General features: G+C 41.8%; 1 protein-coding gene across 2 annotated transcripts; it reads left to right on the top strand.

Annotated features, from left to right (window-relative positions):
* Positions 1 to 8601: 8601 nt before the first annotated feature.
* Positions 8602 to 19097, top strand: LOC102066536 (glutathione S-transferase). Of its 2 annotated transcripts, none has more exons than XM_005486008.4 (7): positions 8602 to 8730; positions 12968 to 13084; positions 13759 to 13810; positions 16933 to 17065; positions 17387 to 17528; positions 18521 to 18652; positions 18793 to 19097. In XM_005486008.4, the coding sequence occupies exons 2-7, from the start codon at positions 12998 to 13000 to the stop codon at positions 18913 to 18915; spliced, it is 669 nt and encodes a 222-aa protein (XP_005486065.1). In that variant the 5' UTR covers positions 8602 to 8730; positions 12968 to 12997; the 3' UTR covers positions 18916 to 19097. The 2 variants fall into 2 exon arrangements, with proteins under 2 accessions (XP_005486065.1, XP_026648585.1); XM_026792784.2 differs by having other exon boundaries at positions 8618 to 8730; positions 12978 to 13084.
* Positions 19098 to 20958: the final 1861 nt, after the last annotated feature.

Below are 20958 nucleotides of genomic sequence, written 5' to 3'. Positions count from 1 at the left end.
CTTTTGCTAAGTGAACTTTTTCTCCACAAAATGAGGAAAGTTGTTGGGTTATGGTGTTCAAGAGCTCCACAATCAAAGATGCAGCAGATGTAGGAGGTGCCTCTGCCAGTACTTGTTGGTGATAAGCCTAACAGCTGATGGTTATTCCTGTTAGTAAATAGAGTGGTACAGCAGCAATGACTGTGAGCAGAAGAGCTGGCACTGAAGCCTTGTCATCAAGACTGCATCTGTTTGGAACAGGGCTAACTTCAGCATAACTCAGGGGTGGTTGTGTGGATTGAGTGACACTTAAACAGCATTTGGTGCACTCTTGAAGCACCTTTTTCAGTTTAATTTCATCCAGAAAGAATCCAGTTTGTACACTCCAAGATCACACTATGATGGGAGCGAAAGCACAGTTAAGAAATTAATTTTAAAACATTCTCCTGTTCCAGACCACTAATGTAGACATACCCTGTAAGACTCCAAGTCTGGCCCAGGTGATGGTTCATTTCCTGATATTTCAGAAAATTGTTGATGAGAACTTCCAATTTTGTTTCATTATTTTTTTACTTATCTTCTTGGTTTGTTCTGAAATGAAAAATACCTAAAGGTGTTTATACATTGTGAGGACTTCATACAAAATCTACAGCCATGTTTGCTTATGCAAGGCTACCCAGTGCTGTGGGTTAACTCTGTCTGATAACCTTCTTATTTTTATATTCCCACGCACGTGTGTCAGTTTACTTCCTAACCTGTAAAGAGCAGCAGGTTTACAAACTATTGATGTGATCTTCCATATTCTGGGTAAACTAGGGATGAAATCAGCTTAAATCTAAGCCTTTTACAGAATATCTTTTTTCACTGAGCAACCTTGAGCCCCGGCAAGCACTCTAGCAGTAATTATTTAGGGTGTTAGCTGACTTCAGTAATGCTTTTACAACACAATAAAAGCTCTTCAGTTCTTCTACCAACCTTCAAGACAGTGGTAAACAAGTAAAATGTACAGATGTTTGTTGCTGTTTCTCCTATGTCTCCCAATGTTGCCAGCCCAATAATTCCTGGCTAAATATTACTTAACACACAGTAACCTCAAAATTTGTTTCACTCTTACCTGTCACAAATCACTTAGGTGTTAGGCAGCTTTGATGTGCTCTCCAAGAAGGACTAGAAGTTTTCTTCAACTCTTGCTCTGGTAAGACCTATTTATGTACAGATCAGTCTGAACATCATTCTGATAGCCAAATAAATTATGTTTGGTGGAGGTAAGGGTTGTGATCCTATACAACCATTTTTGGTTTAAAACACTCTGCCAATGGAATGACAAGTTCATTTCCATTGAAAACACGGGGATAATTCTCACTGATCTACTACTGAGTACAGGATCTTTGCTTTAGTACAAGTTATAGTTTCTGATGACTGTATGGGATCTTTACTTGTGCTTGCTGATGTTTTGGTAGATTGCAGTTAATTCTAGTGGAATTCTGCTATTTGTTTAAGCACATCTGAACGTGCAACAGAAGCATCACCTATTCATAGGAATTTTTCAAGTCTCCTGCATGCTTCTTATGGGACTTCTTCTCACCTGACTATAGCAACATGGAAAAAAACCCAGGCAAGATGCCAGGTCAACTGACCGGAGAATTCTTAACACTGCTTCTAGCAGGCACTTGGCAGATATTCCTATGTTTAGAATCACTTACCAATTGCCACCATAAGCAAAATAGATTTGACTTGGGGAAAATTTCTTTATTACCAATTAATATAGTTGGTGAGAAAGAAAAAAACTTGAACACCTTCCTCCCCACTCCTTTTCTTCCCAGACTCCATCTCCCTACTTTGTTCCCGACTCTTCTGCCTTCTCCCCTCCTTCTCTTCGTGTGTTCGCAAGGCACTTTCTCCACTGTTTTCCCCTGGCACTCTGGCGTTCAGTGTTTGGCGCTTGTTAAACTCATTCCTCACTCCCGCCCCGGCTCGGCCGGGCCCTGAGTGGGGGGCGGCTGTGTCCGGCGGGAACCGCCTGTGGCCGGCTAGAACCGGCTGGAACCGCCTGTGGCCGGCTGGAACCGGCTGTGCCTGGCTGTGTTCTGCGAGAACCGGCTGTGGCCGGCAGGGGCAGCCCCGGCCGCCCCTCACGGAGCCGCCGCTGGAGCCGATGCCCCGCACAGCCGTGCCTGGTTTAAAAGGCTGGTCCCTCTGCGGGTTCCCAAGCGGGTCGCGGGGATCACCGGGCCCTGCTGGTGCTGGCCACACCTTTGAGGTCCAAGAGAGGAGAGTTCGCGTTCCAGAGCGTGCAGGACGTGGGTCCAGGACGCCTGGACACTGTTGGTGCAGAGGAGTTCTCAGGAGGCTGCACTCGGAACCCAGCCTTGCTCCTAGGAAAGGCTTTTTTATTTGCTGCTAGGGAAAAATTTGAGTCTTAGGCAACTCCTCGGCGTATCCCCGGGTTCCCTTTAAACAGCTCGGGAGCTCTGGGCGTGGAATTAGCCTGCCATTACTTTTCCTGCCCCCAGGTGGGGCCCTGCGCTTGCCGCAGGGGCCCTCGGTGGGGTCTGGCTGGAGCGAGGCGGTGCGGCCCGGAGCCGTCCTCAGCCACAGAGCCCCAAAAGTACACCCGCCTGGGGGACAGACCCTGCTGCAGCAACCTCTAAACACCAGATGCTCGGTTTTAACATGTGACACTTTTGGAGTCCGTGGCAACAAATAATATTATCAGAAGGCAATTTATGTGTAAGGCATGGTTAACCTCTGAGTGCCTAAGTGGAAGCATGTCTGCAAGCCGCCCTGGAGTGCAGGGCAGAGAGAAGGATGTATACACACGTTTCCAGCAGCTCCTTCCGAGCTCTGTTTCAGTGCAGATGTCTGTTGGAATTTCTCGTGCTGCAGCCTGTGCCTGTTGCCTGTTCTGCTTTCACTATGGTCCTCTGAGAAGAGCCTGGTCCTGACCCCTCTGCAACTACATATTAGGTAGGTGAAGAGAGAAACCAGCTCCTTGACACTTCACTATTGCACATTTTTATCAAGGGGGTAAAAGAGAAATTAGCACATTTCATAGTAGATAAAGCAATAGTAAGAAGGAAAGTTGAAACTCAGTGATCTGAAACAGTATTCCATCCATAGGAATTAATAAACCAGAGGCATTTAATCTAGTTAAATGCAGTCTGCCTAGATTCCCTCTGATGTGAGAAGCAGGAACTCAGAGGAGGAGCAGCTGAAGAATGCAGTGGATAATAAGCCATATGCCAGCTCCCAGTGTGCTACTGACATCTGAAAATGCTTATGTGACCTTGGTGTATTAGTGGAGATTTTCAAATAGCATCATTGTATGTTTGACTCTGACATTGACCCAAGAGCTAACTAGCTGTAGGCATCACTTAATCCTAATGCAGAACAGGGGACAATTTTCTAGTTTTGCTGCAGATTTGTGTTGCTTACCCTACAAGCATTACTTTTCATTTCAGACCAATTTCAACACTGCAGCTCTACCATTTAATCTCACATTTGGAAACATCATCCAAGAGAAGATGGAATGGAATGGAATGTTAGCCTTTCTGGCAAGAGAGAGGGAGCTTCACCTCATCCTTGAGCCTCAGATGCCAGAGCTTAGTACATAGGACTCCAGCCCTGCCAGCTTACTTGGATACACATTAGTTCAAGCAGAGAATATCATTCCACTTACTTTCTCTAGGATGTAGTTATCTTATTTAACTCTTGCTATTATTCAGCAGACAATTTTGCTGCAGAACATTAGTCAAGGGGTGATCTGGGAGACAACTCTTCTGGATTCCTTTGAAAGTCTGATTGAACAGTTAGTTCTGAGAAGTTCCAGAATGGATTGCACAGAAACATGTTTGAAATAAGCAGTATAACTTTGATACTTTTCAGAGCATCTTGTTCTGCATTCTCCCAGAGTATGCCCACAGAGCAAAACAGAGCTATGACAGGAGTGTTTGTGTCTTAATTAGACAGGCACATGATTTTTCTAGTGCCATGGTGCTTTTTTGCTAATAGTAACAGGTGCTAAAATGAAGGCAGTGTAGGGCTGAGGCTGGAGAACATGTATCTGCAGGATCTGGGGCCATTTTTACCATGTAAGACTTCACTAGTTGGGTAGTGTCTCATCTCTCCTTGAAGAAAGAGTGATGCCTCTTCAAAACTGACAACTGAGCTGTATAGGTTTGGGCCCCAAAGATGTTTGTGTCTTTTCTGCTTGTTCCAATATAGATTAGGAATCTCCACTTTCAGCAATGAAACATATCCCCATCAACACTTTTCTAACATGAGTGTACGTCCTGTATTTTATGATTACAACTTCATTACCTTGTGTATAAAGACCACAGGCAGTTTCAGCATGGTTCTTAGGCACACCCAAGCCATTTTTCAGTACTGGTGCTGTGGTAAGGACCGTGCAGGTCTCTGTGTACATCCATTCAGTTTAACCTTTCACCATGCAGGCTGATGAAAAGAGCTCTCTGTGTAAGGGAGCTGTTCCTTTGTGAACTGGGCACTCATAGCAGTCTGTAATGCTGCTAACTAAACTGGGCAAGGTGAACCAGATTCCTGCTCCATTATCAAACTTGCATTGAGAACTTCCCTTTGAGGACAAGAGAAAAAAGGAAAAGAAGGTTTGAAGCATCTGACTCAATGCACTTATCTTTCCCTTCACTTTATATGTATCTTGTACTATACTGCCAATTTCTCCTGATATTTTTTCATTTGTAGTTTTTATGGAAATGTAACAACTGTTGTACATGTGCAACCTACAGAACTGAGTAAAGATGCAGAAATAAACCTGAAATGAAGGTTTAGATTGTTAATAACTTCATTGCCTCTGTTCTGGAGCAAAACTCAGAAAAGTCATTAGGTTTTTAATTCCTGTAAACATTTTTCCTCTTGAATCAAGCTGGGTACAATTTTTCATATCTCTCAAACTTCTCTGGACAGAAGTCCAGCAACTGGTAGAAGCTGTCCTGATGGTAGAAGAGAAAGTGCCCTCCATTATCTCCAAGTTTCCTTTTCTGCAGGAAATTAAATCAAGGAGTTATGCACACATATTTCAGTTTTGAGGAAGACAGAATGTTTGGCAGTTTCTTGCACTCTTACATAATGCAGATGTAATAAGAGAGAATCAGAAAATACAGCTAACAGAGTAAAATACAAAGAATACAGAAGGAAAAAAGCAGAGCTGGGAAATGCATGTGAGAAGTGAATTACAAATCAAATCGTTACAAAAATTATTAGATAAATTATTTTTATGCATGTGATTTCAGTATGAGAGACAGAGAAGGGCTTTCATCTCCCCTATCTTATGATAGAAGTGGAGGAACACAATTAAATAAAAGCAGCAAAATACAAGCAAATAAAAGCAACATTTTCACACTAAGACAGTGGCTCTCATTGTTAGAGCATGTCATTGATGCCAGGAATTTAAATGGATGAAAGTAATGTGAAGGATATAATGAACACAGTGAAATCTTGAAAGATACTGAACATTCAGGGGCTAAGCAGCTCTCCAGTGGAAGAAGATTAAACTTCTTGCACTGGAAAGAAAGAAAGGCAGGTTATGCCAGTATTGATCACTGTGTGGTTTTAAACCTTGTGTTGTAGGCTTGTACCATCTGACTTGTACCTGCTTTTCTCTGAAGCTGGACCATCTGCTCTTAGGAAATTGCCTCCTCCCTCATCATCAGCCCTGAGCCACCATCTGATGAAGCTGATTTCACAGGCTTTTGTTGGCTTGATTAAAGGTTTTCCCACCCTATTCTTAGTCGTAGAAAATAAAAATATTCTTTAAACCTTAGTTTAGGTTATTAGTAATTTTAGTTGTAATAATGCACATAAAGAGAGAGTCTTAGAAAGACCCCCCACACCCCTAGACCCCCAGAACACAGCAGATACCAAATAGAGGAAACATACATTAATACAAGTTTCTATCAAAATATGATGTAATTACAATACATGAGCTGTTTAAGTTAAATATTTTACAATTACACTTGTAAAATATACTAAAGGTCTGTTTCAGTTACCTTTGAAACCTTGATCTTGCCTATCTCACGCCTTGATAAAGCAGCCCTTTGACCATGTTATATAAAACTAAACAATCCAAATAACAATGTACTAAAACCCAGGTCTCCATTTAAACTCTCCTCACAGCACTACAGTGGGTGTAAATCAGAATTAGGGGTATTGTTTTCAGACTTTCCCATGCCAGTGGTCCAGGTGAGAGTCAAAGAGCTCAGGGAAATATGTGTGAGGGTTACTGCAGGCTTGGTTGACCTTGCTTTGGGCAGTCAGTAAAGCTTCCTGCACAGAACCAGAGCAGTCACTGAAGGTTTGCAGCAAGGCTTGAGTGATTCATGACTTGTTCAAACTATTCATGTGAACTCAAAGTATCTTTATCACAGTGGTGTTGTGTGTCAGCAGTTTAGGAGCTTGCATGTTTAGGAATGCAATAGGCAGCATGAGGAGAATCCTCCTGCACTTCTGTGTTTAATTCTTTGGTGGCATTTAGTGTTGTACCCTGTGCTCACCTCTGAGAGGATGCTGCACTCAGGCATCATTCCCCAGGCCAGCTGCTTGCTGTTTCGTGAGGGTTGCAGGGAGGTACATTTTGAGAAGACTTTGAACCTACCTCATCTACAGCACAAGGAAGTGTGTCTGCAGAGCACAGTGGGAAGGGGACATGCCAGGGCATGGAATGCTCACTAGTTAAAATCTGCCTTTGCCCAAGCCCAGATCCCTTCAACAGCACCTGGGCCCCACGCCCGCTTCTTGAATACTCATGGGTGTGACTTAACAAATCATGTGTGGAAGAAACTTATTTTCTTTCTGCTCTAGAGGTTTACAGAACACCCATTCAAGTTATAGATAACAGCAACCTCCTTGATATGATTACCTTCAGATTCCAAAGGAGCTTTGTAATTACATTATGAAAGGCTGTACTGGAAGCAAAATAAAAAGAGAGCAAGGGAGAAAGTCTTTCTGCCAAACAAGAATGGGTAGAAGGGAAACAACAGACAAATCTAGATGTGGCCATAGTCAGCAAATCCAAAAAGTATCAGAATGCTTTGCTTGACCACTCAGTCATCCCTGACCCTTAAATTAGGGACCTCTCCCTCCCACTCTTTGCCACCAAGCCTACTGCTGTCCTTGGCAGCTTTTGCGACTGCAGAGAGGACAGAGACTACACTTACATGCATGCTCTTCTGGGGTCTCGGTTCCACACACTCAGGTGCATGCTGATATTGAACACCTCAAAAGCGGGAATAGATTAATCTTGATTCAGTAGTGGATAGGTATGAACAAATGCTCCTTTCCTACTCAGCTATTTCTGTGTGTGCTGCATTCCTACTGGAGCCACATCTGTATTACACAGGCATCACCGTGCCATGCGTGGTAGAGCATGCATTTACATAATGTTCAGGTATTCCAAAACAGGGTACCTATTCTGCCAGCTGGGGATTGTTCTGGGCCTCTGCTGGACTTCTGATCCATATTTGGGAATTTTCTCTAGGGTAGCCTGCTAGTAACTGGGTTTGACATAGAAAAAATACAGACACATGCTTTTAATGTCATGCTTTACTCAGTATACTATGAACTTATGAGAGAGTTGGAAGTAGGCAAAGTGTAAAGAAGCACTATACAGTTGGGTTTTGCTGACAGCATCAACCTCTGAAGCACATAAATTACAAATTTGCAGGAAGCTTCTAAGGGAAGGGCATCCTCTGAAGAAACTGTCAGCAATTACCAAGCAGAAAAACCATTACAAAATTCCACCTGAGAGGAAAATGTTACCTGGAGACTTTTGTCTTGAGATTCCCCATAGTGAGGTGCTGTGCTAGTAGAGCCACGGCTTTAGACAGACAAATACAATTCTGATAACAGTGTGGGTTCTATGAACAGATCATCAGATTAATTGTACTGATGTTTGCTGCAGGGGTGTAAAGCAATGCCCAACATCACATGTGGGTCTGTGCTAGAGGAAAGAACCTTATCTTGGCACTCAAATTCCATTTTCCATTTGCTGTGCTATCCTTGTGTCTGTTCACATCCACTTTCAGTTTTGGGATTTTTAGCTGAAATACAGATAGAAAAGCTGAAACAATTACTTCTCATGGGTAAGAAAATTATAATTTATTTAATCTTTGAATGTTAGCCATGTACATTCAATTTCAAAAATTAGTGCTATTGCCTTGAGACATAGGGTGGGTTGTGACATAAACTGCTCGTCCATTTTTTATATCAAGCAAGCTTGATATTGTATTTCAAAGTAATTGAGCCCTGTTATTCCATACTTTTGAGTAACTTCTCTATGCCATACAGCAGCAAAAATAAAAACCTGCCAAATTACTAAATAAGCCTAGAAACTTTAGTGGTTTTTCTTTAAATGAGTACTATTACCTTAAATATGACCCAGGAAAAATCTATAATTTTCTCAGTGTTTTCAAATGTCTTGCTCTTGTATTTGGGTAAAATGCCCCCAAAATTCCAAGAGAACAGTTTGAATAGATGGCTACCTTAGAAAGTGTGAGGTTAGTGTCATGGTGTAGTCAAATCAGCAAACAAAGACTGTCTCTGCTTGGGTGTCAGTTTTCAGACCCATACCTCTTTAAACTGGATAGTGTCAGTTTAAGAGCATTGGGAGGCTTTTTCCTCTTATTGGGTATGGCTGGAAACTCCCCCAAGCTGCAGAGTTTAAACAGCCCTGGGGAACCTGCCTGTGCTGGGTGGAGTCTGAGTTAAGGTCGGAAGGTAAGAACTTAAAAATTCCTTTTTCTTAAAGTGCTTGCATGACTATTTTAATGTGACACAACTAAGTTTTTTAGGGCATCTGCTGGTCTAATGTAAATTCTCTGCTTTCCTTAGTTGGTCTGTGTGCCAGGTAGACTAAAAATTGCTTCCCCAGTGGAAGCTGCAGGAGAGAAAATGCCAGAGAAAGGTGTGTTTTAATCAGGAAATTAATTCTGTGGTGCAATCTAGAGGTGACAAAGGCAGCCATGAAACAACTGAGAGGACAAAGTGCAAGTCTCGAGCACTGTGGTATTTCTTCTGGGTTTGAGCAGGAAAGCTGGCCCATGGGATATGCTGGACTCTAATCTCAGCTCCAGGGCTAAACAGCACTTCCTGCTGAGTGCTCCTGTTTTTGGAAGATGATGATCTCTTAAACTGTTCTTGCATCCCTGAGATGTATGCTTACAGAAATTCTGGACAGGCATGTTACTGAGGCTTACAAGGCAGTAGGAAATGGGATAGAAATATGGATTTTAGACAAAAACAACTAAAAAATGGTATGTAGTCAAATTTTGTGTTGAGGCTTTTGCTAGATGTCAGGGCAGTGTATGCAAGATGCAATTATTTATTGTACTGCAGCATAAATTCATGACATGAACCAACTCTTCAGCAGTGTCTGGGTAAGTGCAGTAGTCCCCATATGTCCTGAGTAGTGTTTTGGCTATAGGGATCAGATATTACTTAATTAAAATTAGAAGGGTTTCCATGCCTGTTCTCAGCAGTCCCTGGACATGTGGCCATTTGTACCTTTTGCAAGAGTCAATTTTCTTCAGCAGGAGAGGTCAGACATAGCTTTTCAGGAGCAAGAAACACCAGGTCTTACCATGGACTACTTGTAAGCCTGGTGGTTTGTACTGTTGCTATGCAATATATGTTAGACCATCTCCTATATCTTTTTTTGTCCTTCTGCCATATGGTCAGGCTGATGAATGATAATGCATTTCTGTGACAACTGTAGAACTTCAACAGTTCAGTCATTCATGGAGCATTTGATAATTTCTTCCACAAGAAGTCATAAATCCACACAGCTTCCATAGCTGCCCACTGGCACGGCACACTCCAAATGCATACTAAGAATCAGCATAAATATTTAGACTCAGAGCAGCTTATAGATCTTTGTTAATGCAAATAATTCAGCTGCTTGTGTGCTCAGCTTTGGACTGAGTGGTGGAGTTTCTGCTGCTTCATTCTCAGTAGTTAGTCAACAACCTGTATTCCAGGTTAATAATAATGTGACCACCCACAAATAACAATTCCAGATTGGTATTTAGAAACAGCACATCTGTTACATCTGCTTGAGCCTTTTAGGGTTTATGGCTGGTTACTGCACAGCTGTGATGTCATTCCTTTCCCAGGTGGAAGGAGTAGTGTAGTGGGATTTGGCATGTCAGTTTCTATCCCAGAGGCAGTTTCCCGCCCTTTCTGTGCAAACAAGGTGAATGATTTACCACAGTGTGGCAGTCCCAGGACAACTGCAGCTAGCTTCAAAATCTTCAACACACAGCCTTGTGTGTTGCCCAGTGAGTGGGTCTTTCCTATTTCCTTGGAAGAGCTGTCTGGCACTGGCAGAATCCAACAACCTCTGAAAAGTGTTAGTTTTAATACCTGGTCTTGGAATGTTTTGAATTGTTTTAATATGATTTTCAGATAATAGCTACTCATCTTGCTGAAGAATGTTGCACACATATGTACTTCCCTTACACGAATTGTAACTTATATAGAAAGGCCCAATGACCATTTTTATTTAAGGCAAACAATGAGGAATGGGTGTCAGCTATACAAGATTGGCTACTTGGCTATTAATAAAGTATCAACATATTCTATTAAAAATGGATCAACTTTTTAAAATAGTACATCCTGAAAGTCTCTTAGTAAAACTAGAAAAATAGTGGAGGTCTGAGTGAAATCCCGAGGCCTTGGCTTTGTAGTCTGTATCTTTCCCCAAATAAATGAAAACAAGTATTGAGAGTCTGGATGAATAGGTTTGTTTTTTTAACGTAGAAGTTGCCAAGTCTCCAGTTAGTCGAGGGTTAGTCGAGGGTTGTATCTTGTGATCTTTGGGAATCTCAGGTGTCAGTACTCACAGGGCAATAAGCAACTAAACTCAGCCCACCAGACAGGACTCAGGTCCAGACCCACGAACTGAAAGTAGCTGCCTGTATGTGAGCTACAGGTGTTAGCTCCCGTATAGTCAGGAGATAGTGATGCATTCAGCAGATCTAAAGATTAAGGTGACTTTTAACCAAAACTCAAGCGGGTTTTTTGTTTGGTTTTGTTTTTTAGTTAGTTTGTTTGGGTTTTTTTGGGTTTTTTTTTTCTGTGTTGGAAGCTTAAGGTAGGTAAAATCCACTCAGAGCTGACAGAGTTTTTTTAATTTAAAAAAAAACTTACGGCAAATTTTAATTCTATGTTTGTCATTGTTCTTCTCACATAATTTAATGCCACATAAAATCTCTTGTTCATGTGAAATGATAAAATGATACCTGAGGCTTCTTATTCCTACTCTTCTTCTGCAAACAAAAGATAATGTTTCCAGGCAGATTAAGGTTCATATACTTGATATTTCAGTCATTGGCTTTTTTAGTTAAAGAAAAGGTCTTATTTACTCTAAGTTTCTGTGCGTTACAAGTTGGGGCAATGTGTGTTGACATGATAGAGATGCAACGAAGCTGAAAAGTGTGATAATAAAAGAAGCACTAGCTAGTTATTGTGAACTATATTGATAACCTGCCCTACAGTGAAAAGTAGTTTCTGCATCACACAAGATGCAGAAACTAATAAAATACTGTCCCTAGAGCCAGACCTTGTAATTAGGAACAGCTATTCGCACTTTAAAACTGAACATACTTTTTTTCCATAATGTGTATTTGGATTATGTTTATTAAATTACCCCAAATATCCCAATTTATTTTAGTAGCATGACTTGGTTCTTACTGGAATTGCTCAAGGGGGAACTCTCAATCTTGTTTTTTATTTAGGTGAAGTTTGGGCAAAATAGGTTCCAAATGTAGTTTGTTTTAAGTACATCTACAAAGCGCTGTGGCTTGAAGAAAACATACCACTGGAGTGTACTAAGCCTGATTCAAATAGGAAATGTCAAGTGGATGCAAGGTGTGACAGATGTAATGCTGCAGCTTTGGCTTTAACTCTGGGGAAAACTGGAGTCATCTGGAAATTTTATTAAGTAAGGCACTCTGAGCCATTAGGATATGATTGGAAGATCTATTTTAAAGGGTTTTGTTTCTTCTGATAATCAATGTATGATACAAACATCTTTGAAGGGGAATGCTATTCGTGTTCTTTCAGTAATTAGGGCACGAAGCACAGAGCAATGAAGGCCTGGCTGTGGAAGTGCTCATGCTGACATCGGAGCGCTTCCATCCAGCTGCTTGCCCCGGGTATGCAGCAGCTCAGTATGAACACGCTGTCTCTGCCGTGCTCTGGGAGAGGCGCAGGTACAGCAAAGCAGTGACAGCCTCCATGTGCCAGTGCCCCTGGAAACACAGGGCCCCTGTGCCCAGGGGATGCTTCTCAGGGCCCATGGAGCCAATGCAGCTGAGTTCCACATCTGGCTTTGAGGGACACCTCCAGGCTGCCATAAGCAGCAAGGAAATGGGCTCCAGCCATGCAGCTGGCTACAGGAAGATGGCCAAGGAAGCTCATCCTGTTTCATGGAATAAAGGGAATATCAACAATTCATTCACCCCTATTTGAGGAAAGAAATGGACTGCCTATGAAGCTGCAAAATGCACATATGGCAAGCAAAGCTAGACAAATTTCAGCCTACTGGTAAAACATGTTTTTCTTTTCTTCTTTTCAATGATGATGATGGGCAATGAGGTTAGGTGAGTAATTTCCCTGAGGATGTGGCAGGATTTTCAGTAGCTTTGTACAATTGTCTTCATAGGCAGCAGTCATCCCCCTGTAGCTAGGGACTCATATCACTTGTTTAAACAGGTCTGTGTTTGCTTACAGTCATAAGAAACCTCCCTGGCAGCACTGGGGAAGGCTTTACAGATTCACACATCTTTTCTTTCCTAGCACTGGCTGTGTGATGACACTGGCCTGTCTCTCATTTTATGTTTTGAGCCAAATGAAATTTAAACTTCAACAGGTATAGCAAGATTAAAAGGTGCATCTCCCCTCAAAATAACGGTGCTTAAAACACCAGTTTTATGAGATACAGTTTTGTGCTTAGTATCTTTCAGGGAACCAGGAGCTCAGGATCATGTCGGGGAAGCCCAGGCTTATCTACTTGAATGGAAGGGGCCGGATGGAGTCCATACGATGGCTGTTGGCGGCAGCTGGTGTGGAGGTTGGTTGACATTTCCAGTAGAGTGTTACAGACTGGTGTTCTCTACTTTCCTCAGTTGGGAACAATTTAACATGCATGTGGCAAATAAAAGCTGCATGAGGGTGGCTAAATTCTTTTGTCCCGTGGCACTGCATGTTTGTAAGTACCTTGTTCCGTGGTTGATACTTGGGCTGCAAACTCAGTGGCATTTAGAGTTTATTATAAGTAGTAGCAATCTCCTGACGTAATTAATCATAAGGGGACAAAATGGGGATTTATTTAAAAGGCCTTTATTAATCATAAGTTATCTAGCTGTGCTAGCAGTCTTATTAAGTTTGCAGTTGCAATGTGTGTATGCTGGGGTGGAGTTAGAAATATTTGATGTGCAATGTGTTTCCCTTGGCACTGGCTCCAACTTGTCTTGTTTTTGTAGATTCCTGCACACTGTTTGAGCTTGGTCTTCAGTTATTTCTGAATCAGTGCACTGATGTGTCCAGGCCCTCCTTCTGCTCCCCATCAGCTGCCAGAGTGTGTGGGGCATCCTTGGGACATCTGCACCTAAACAGTGCAGCTGCAGATCTGGCCCATTACCTTTTGCTTGACTCAGTAATTCTGGGCATGGTTATGTGCTATCACTTAACAGAAGAAAAATGTTCAAATACAGCAGCTTGACACAATTCTCACTCCTTTTTCAGTTTGAAGAAGTTTATTTGGAAACAAAAGAGCACTTTGAGAAGTTAATCAAAGGTAAGATTCCTGACACCTAAGACTTAGTCCTTCAAAATAATTGTCCAGCCTAGCTAAACTTATGGTTTGAAATAATTTACTTAAACCAGTGGAAACTTCTGAGTGCACACCTTGAATAGTGCAATATTAGCTTTGAGAAACCTGCTATTTCCAGTGCCAAATAACTGGTATAAGCTAAAAGCCAAGAGCTTCTGTGATTGTGTTTATTCTAGTACATTAAACAGGCAAACACTTCTACTTAATACAACTTACTTACCTATGCTGTTGCATGGTACCTAGCACATTTTTGGTCCAGGACAAATAGAACTCCCTGAGTCTGAGGTGGGAAGCTTCCCCTAGTTAAAAAGCATGGAGCCAGCAGCGAGACCTGTGGAAAGCCTGGCATGGTCAAAGCAGCATGCCACAAAGGCTTCATGCCAGCCTTGGGAGCAAGACCAGTTCTTCCCACACACCAGTGCAAACCCCTAGCCACTGCTCTTGATATCTGGTCAAAAGAAACCCAGCAGTGAACCCCTCTACAGACACCCTGGAAAGAGAAGACCTTCCTGCCAGAGTGGGGAAGGAGTTGGGACGGTGAGGAACAGCAGAGAGTGCACGTGCCCCACAGTTTACCTGCTGCCCAAGACAAGTGAGAAAAACCTCGGAGCAGGCTGGGCTTGCCAAGCCATACAAGGAGGCTTGGAAGAGGTCTTGCCTGCATTGTGGCTGAGCTCAGAAAGAAAAAGCTGTGTCTAAAGAAATTCAGTCAGGGAAAACTAAAGTGAACAAAAATAAGATAGAAGTGGTATCAAGTAGATAAGAATTAAATTTGCAGGTCCAGTTTGCTGGGACTCTTACAATGTGGGCGGACAGTGTAGTGTACACAAACCAATTATAGCTCCAAATGTAAGAGCACAGGTGCTGAAAGCCCAAATCTCTATATCCTTCACAAGAGTAGGTTATCTAGAAAGAGTGATGCTGTAACTAGGATTGTATCTGAGCTTATTGATATCCAGAGAGAAGAATTAAATGGTTGTGAAAAGGATAGGGAAGTTTTATAAGGAAGATCAAGCATTTTATGTCTATATATTGAGCTTAAGATGGTGAGAACACAAAGAAAAAGGTGTGGTTCAGTAGAATGGATTGAAGAAAGATAGATAAATTAGTCATCCTGATAAAGGGTTCTCTGAAATGTTGCCAGTTGCACAGGGCAGGATTCAACAGGAGTAACTCTACATTACTTCTCCCTTAAACTTTTTTTCTCTCCCTATCAATATGATTTTTGACAGTTTCCTGTGTTTAGGCACTACCACATCATTAGACTGGCCCAGGCATGACTTTTGCCTGTGCCAGCTGATGGTCCTCCAGGCAATGCCCCAGCAGTGGGGGCATTGTTCCCAACAGGCAGCTTGCAGAGAGACAGCTCTTTTGGGGGCAAAGAGAGTTAAATACCCTTGGCCTGTGCAGACCTGTACCTCTTGGCCTGTGGGATGACTAACCTGGCTCAATCTGTGCACCCAAAGATTGCCCAGGTGGTACCTGGGTATCAATGAGCTCTGCTGCTTGGTCACAAATAGCAGGTGATTGTTTTTTAATGTGTGCCGCACACACCACCTTTGGAGAGCACAGCCCAATCCCTGGAATTACTGGTAAACTCCTTTTAATTCTGTATATGTATTCTGTGCTGTGAAGCAATTCTCCCTACAAAATGAAGGAGGAGAGGCAGTCCACTACTGATTTTAAGAGGGACTCCTCTTTTCTGTATATAAGAAACAAATGGTGTATTCAGGCATATTTGCTGCGTTGCTTTTTGTCAAGGGCCAGAAAGACAAATTATATTTTTCACTTCACATATTTCTGCTGAAAAATATTCTTCCAGATCTATTAGTTTTCCTATTCTATTGTTCTTTAGATGGGTACCAAGTAATGTTTCTTCCTTAAGGTGCAGAGGTGTGTTCTAGAAAGACAAGAACACACATGATCTTTCTCTGAATGTTTACAAGAAACAAATACAAGCTATTTGTTGCTGCAGAGATAACTACTCTTTGAATTTCAACTGTAAATTAATAATGTAGAATGAGTGAAGACTATTAATTCTAGCCCAGCAAGTTATTTTAACAGCTGCGGAGAAAAAGGCAGGCAGATGTGCCTGTTGAAATGAACCTTCCTATCTGAAAGAAGGATTCACCAAACAGATATAAATTGAGCAATTAAAATAAATTATTGACTTTGAGCAATGCAAGTGGCTGCTGCCTATTTTGTTTTGGAGTTCTGCTGTGATTATAAACAGGGCAGGATTGTTCTCTAGATGCCAGTAGTGTGTAGATGGAGGAGGGAGTGTCTCCAAAAACAGTGAATTAGTCCAGCAGAAAACTGGTCTAGAATAGACTGACTTTGCAATGCTAAATCTCTGTGTGTACTTAGCTCTCAGAACTGTCTCACTGAAAGCTCAGACAATTGCTCCTACCAGCACCAGCAGAAAATGGGACTGTAAAGATGTTTCTCTATAGGCCTAAATTGTTGTAGAATGGCACTGAGACTAGGCCTGTAAAATCTATGGGGACACTCAAACTCTGGTCCTGAAGTGACTGTGTGAAACTTACTCAAACACCAACAGCTGTCACAGGCTCTCCTTTAGCTCTGTAGCTTCAGGATGTTTTAAGTGGCCTAACCCTTTCCTGTATTCCTGCAGCGTGATCTTGCTGCAGTACTACTCATGTCTGTCCCTGTCAGGGAATTGATCTGCATTCAAAAGAATTGGATTTTTTTAATGTTCAGATTTACTAGGTATCTTCATTCTCCTCCTATTCCTTGGGTTGGAAGTGCTGGTTCAGGCTTTTCCTGCCAGCATGAGGCAGGCTCCAGAAGTGCAGAGGTGCAGGCAGGGCCAACTTCCACCAGCCAGTGAAGCTCTGTCAATGCTGTCAAGCCCAGGGCCCAGCTGTGCTGTGGTGACTTTGCTACAGGAGTGTGATGCAGGCTGTTTTATCTTCCCCACAATGTTAGTTGAGTGCTGTGAGTTGTACAGTTGGAGCAGGACATCAGTGGTCTCCTACACTGCAAGAGAAATGTGCTCAGTGCCTCACTCTCCTGTACACCTTGCAAGAGGAACTAACAGGCTTTCCTTCACCTCTCCACCCTAGATGGATCCCTGCTCTTCCAGCAAGTGCCCCTGGTTGAGATCGATGGGATGAAGATGGTGCAGACCAGAGCCATCATGAGCTACATAGCAGGGAAATACAATCTCTATGGGAAAGACTTGAAGGAGAGAGCCCTGTATGTAACACCTCCTATCACTAACAGAGCAGTCTGTTGTTTGATAGCTACATTATATAAACCAAATTCAATCCTGTAAATCCCATATAAAGGCATCAAAAAGGCTAACAATAAGATTTAACCACTGCTTCTGAAATGCTCCTATCAGAAACAGGCTTCTTTTCTTTTAGAAGAATATTCAGGTTTCGTTTGTGCTTAGTTTTGGCTGTGAAACTTGGCACTATATTGGTGATATAAAATTCCTGTAAGTCACCTTAGTTAATTGGAAAACAGATGAAATAACTTCTGTGCTTTTTTCTCCCATCTTCCCCTGACCAATAGGATTGACATGTATGTGGAGGGAATATCAGATCTGATGCAAATGATTTTGATGTTTCCTTTCTCTCCACCTGATGCAAAGGAGAAAAATCTTGAGTCAATTAAGGAGAGAGCAACTAACAGGTACTTTCCAGTCTTTGAAAAGGTAAGTGACAGCAAGTATGTGTCTATCAAACTTGAAATTATCCAGAAAGTTTCTGCAAAATAAGAAGGTCAGTTCCCAATCCTCAGCTTTTTTGGCTATCAGAAAAGGGGAAATACAGCAACACATTTTCCTCTCTTTGTTTGCTTGTGTTGTCAGGACTGTGGTATTTGAATATCTATGAAGCAGCATGTTCTCAGATGTACAGAAAAACTTTTCACTAAAAGTTTTGTGATTATTTTTCTTGAAGGAGCACTTCTATGCTTATATTTGTTTGAAGCCCATCTCTCTGCCATACTTAATTTCATTTGGAAAAGTTTCACTGGAGGAATGCAAAAATCCCTTGTACACAAATCCTGTAGAGAGGAGTACTTAAGTAAAACTAGTCACAGATTTATAAAACAATAAACCCAACCCATATGATTCATGCATCTGGCAATATTTCCCACTTTTGTAATATTGATCTAGTTTTCTTGCAAAACAATAATAAAGGCTGAACATCACACAAGTTCTTAGCACTAAAATAGTCTGTTCCCAAAGGCAGGGATTTTCTTTAGTTAGTTGTTGCAATTCTGCATTTCTAAGTTTGCTTCCTGATATGAGCATTGGACATCACTTCACATGAAACATCTAAATGGGAGTTCTATGAATTCCTTAAATTGCTTGTTGCTTCCTCCATTGTCCTTTTTTCTAATTCTAGGACTGTTACTAGTCTACTGAGGCATGTGGTTTTGTTTCTGTTCCTAGTGCCCATCATCATTCATTATTACTTAGTGACCAAAGTTTGTAGTCTGTGTACTAGAACACGAAATGAACAAAACTTTATTTTTTCCCAGCAATAATGAAATCTAGGCTCAACTTCAGCTGAAAAGTCCACCCTGAAATTTCAGATAGAATTGCTGCTCAGCTCTGCAGCTGTGCTGTGAGATTTAGATGCCAAGGATGCCCATATGCCCCACTCTCATCTGCAGCCCATGTTTTCTTGTCTTCTCCAGGTTTTGAAACAACACGGCCAAGACTTTCTTGTGGGCAACAAATTCAGCTGGGCAGATGTTCAGCTAATGGAAGCCATTTTAGCAGTGGAGGAGAAAGTTCCTGATGTGCTCTCAGGGTTTCCTCAGTTGCAGGTAATTTAATTACTGAGCATGCTGTATTCAGGAGCTAGAGGTCAGTCCTGAAGTAATCATCTCCCCATGCTGGGTAAATCACATTTTTGTGGCTGGAATTCCTCTCTTGCTCTGTTTTTTAATTATTTAATTTTTTTTAGGTGTTTAAAACCAAAATGAGCAATATGCCTACAATTAAGAAGTTCCTGCAGCCTGGCAGCCCAAGGAAACCCCCACCAGATGCCCATTATGTAGAAACTGTGTTGAAGATTTTTAAGATATGAAAGCCTTGCCACCTTTGGTGAGACCCAAAATGCTGGGAGAGCAGGAGAAAGCAGAGCAGCAACCCCAAACCCTAAACCAAAGGAGAAGGAAGCTCAGCAAATTAGTATTGTTTTAGTTAAAACCAGTACTAGAGGAACAAAGCAACCCATACCAGAAATAAAGCATTCTGTTACACTGGCAATGTGACAGCAGCTTTTTCTTTATTGATATCAAATGCTTGGCAAAACATGAAAACAAAGGGCTATGGAGGCAAAGAACTATTTGTAGGGTTGGGAGTTTACTAATTTGGAAAAAGAACAATGCAGTGTTAGTATTGGCAGAATACAACTTGTTGGAGAAGATATTTTCTACATGAAAAGAAGCTCAGAGTAACAGCTGTGGAAGACAAGAAAGAGAGGACTTGCAGCACCACTTACCCTTTAAAAAAGTTGTTTCAAATTTCCATTATCAATTTTAAAGCTTGTGGGTGAACTGGATTTTTAAGGTCCCTCAGTAAAGTTTTTTCAAAACTGATTACTTTTGTCTATAAATCAGGTATTTCAAACCTGAATGATCATACCAGCTACTCCCAAGGTGCTTACAAATATATTACCTCTTGAGAGCAAAGTGTTGTGAAAGCAAGGTGCAGTCTGCTTTGCAGACTGTAGGAAGGCAGAGGGGGTTTATTTCTACACCTTTAGGACAGAACACAGAGCAACAGATACAGTCCATTTAATTTCAAATAAAAATATTACAGCAGACAATAAACAGCATTGTGAAGTGGCCTGATGCAACAGAGAAGCAGCTGCTTAGAAGGAAACTGTGTTCCAACAACTGTCAGTAACCAGATCTGATGCTTAATAGTCTATGACACGAGTGAAGAAAAAAAGAAATTAGAAAAAATATGGAAAAATGAACCTGAGGGAGAAAACAGAAGAATAATATTTCCCAAAATACCTCAATGAAGTGACATTTCCGAAAGTCAAGTTATGAGACAGACCATATTAGACTTAGTTGCCTGAAATCTCAATGGATGCTTGTGAGCAAACAAGAAATGTCAATGTTGGCATTAAATCACCCTCTGAAGAGGGTGCTCCTCTCCCCTACCTCTAAGGGAAGGCTGAAGGGACTAGCTTCATCAAAACTTCTAACTCTCTCAGTTGAGACACAATCATTTTTGAGTATTCAGCTGTAACTGAAGAGCAAGCTGAGGGATTCCTCCTGAGTTTGGACCTATTGGAAGGAGACTAGACAGCTAGACCAGATGTAGATGTCTACAGAGTTAGGTGAGATAGGTTTTCCTAAGTTGTCTACACTATCATTAACTGTTAGGCTTGAACTCATGTTTCCCTACCAGGTGATCACTAGACTCAGGATGTCTCCTAGAGTTTATCAGGGGCAGGCCTACAAATGGTGAATCCACACAAGTTTCCTAAGAGAGGTTTGGGTTTGTGAAACAGCCAGATGCACCTTGGTACACATGTCACTGCATGAGAACTTCAATCTCCTACATTATTCTAGATTCTGTGTCATAAGTCATATGTGTCCAAAAATATGGGAAACACTGTTTCCAACAGTGTCAGAGGCTGGATGGAAGACCTTCCCAAAATGTAAGGAGGGGACAGAGGGACATAGAGCCCTAACCAGAATGGGGAGCAACAAGAGGTGCTGCCAGTCAGGGCTCCTCTTCTGTGAGGCCTGGCTCTCCTTATGTGCCAAATGGGATACAGAGTGTTCCACATGGGCACTAGACACCTCCTAAAAGACAATACATTGCAGTGGTGACTCTTTTGATGCCTTGTCCTTCTGTGATTCTAGCTCTAAATAAATGATTAAGCTTATTTTATTGTCAAGCATGGAACAACACAATGATGTAACAGGTACCAACAGTGAAGATTGACAGGATGAGGGTCATTTTCAGCTACCAAGCAATCAAGTATGCATACAGGAAGGACATGAAGGTGACAACCTGCTGTACTGTAACTGCAGGTGATGGCTGGCAGGAAGGTACATGGGAATGTATGCTGTATTTGAATGTATGACTTTTTGAAATCTATTGAGCT

Source organism: Zonotrichia albicollis, chromosome 3 (genome assembly GCF_047830755.1).
Source record: "Zonotrichia albicollis isolate bZonAlb1 chromosome 3, bZonAlb1.hap1, whole genome shotgun sequence".
In the NCBI taxonomy this organism is placed as follows: Eukaryota; Metazoa; Chordata; class Aves; order Passeriformes; family Passerellidae; genus Zonotrichia; species Zonotrichia albicollis.
The sequence above is the reverse complement of the archived record's forward strand: the minus strand, read 5'-3'. Positions and strand labels throughout refer to the sequence as shown.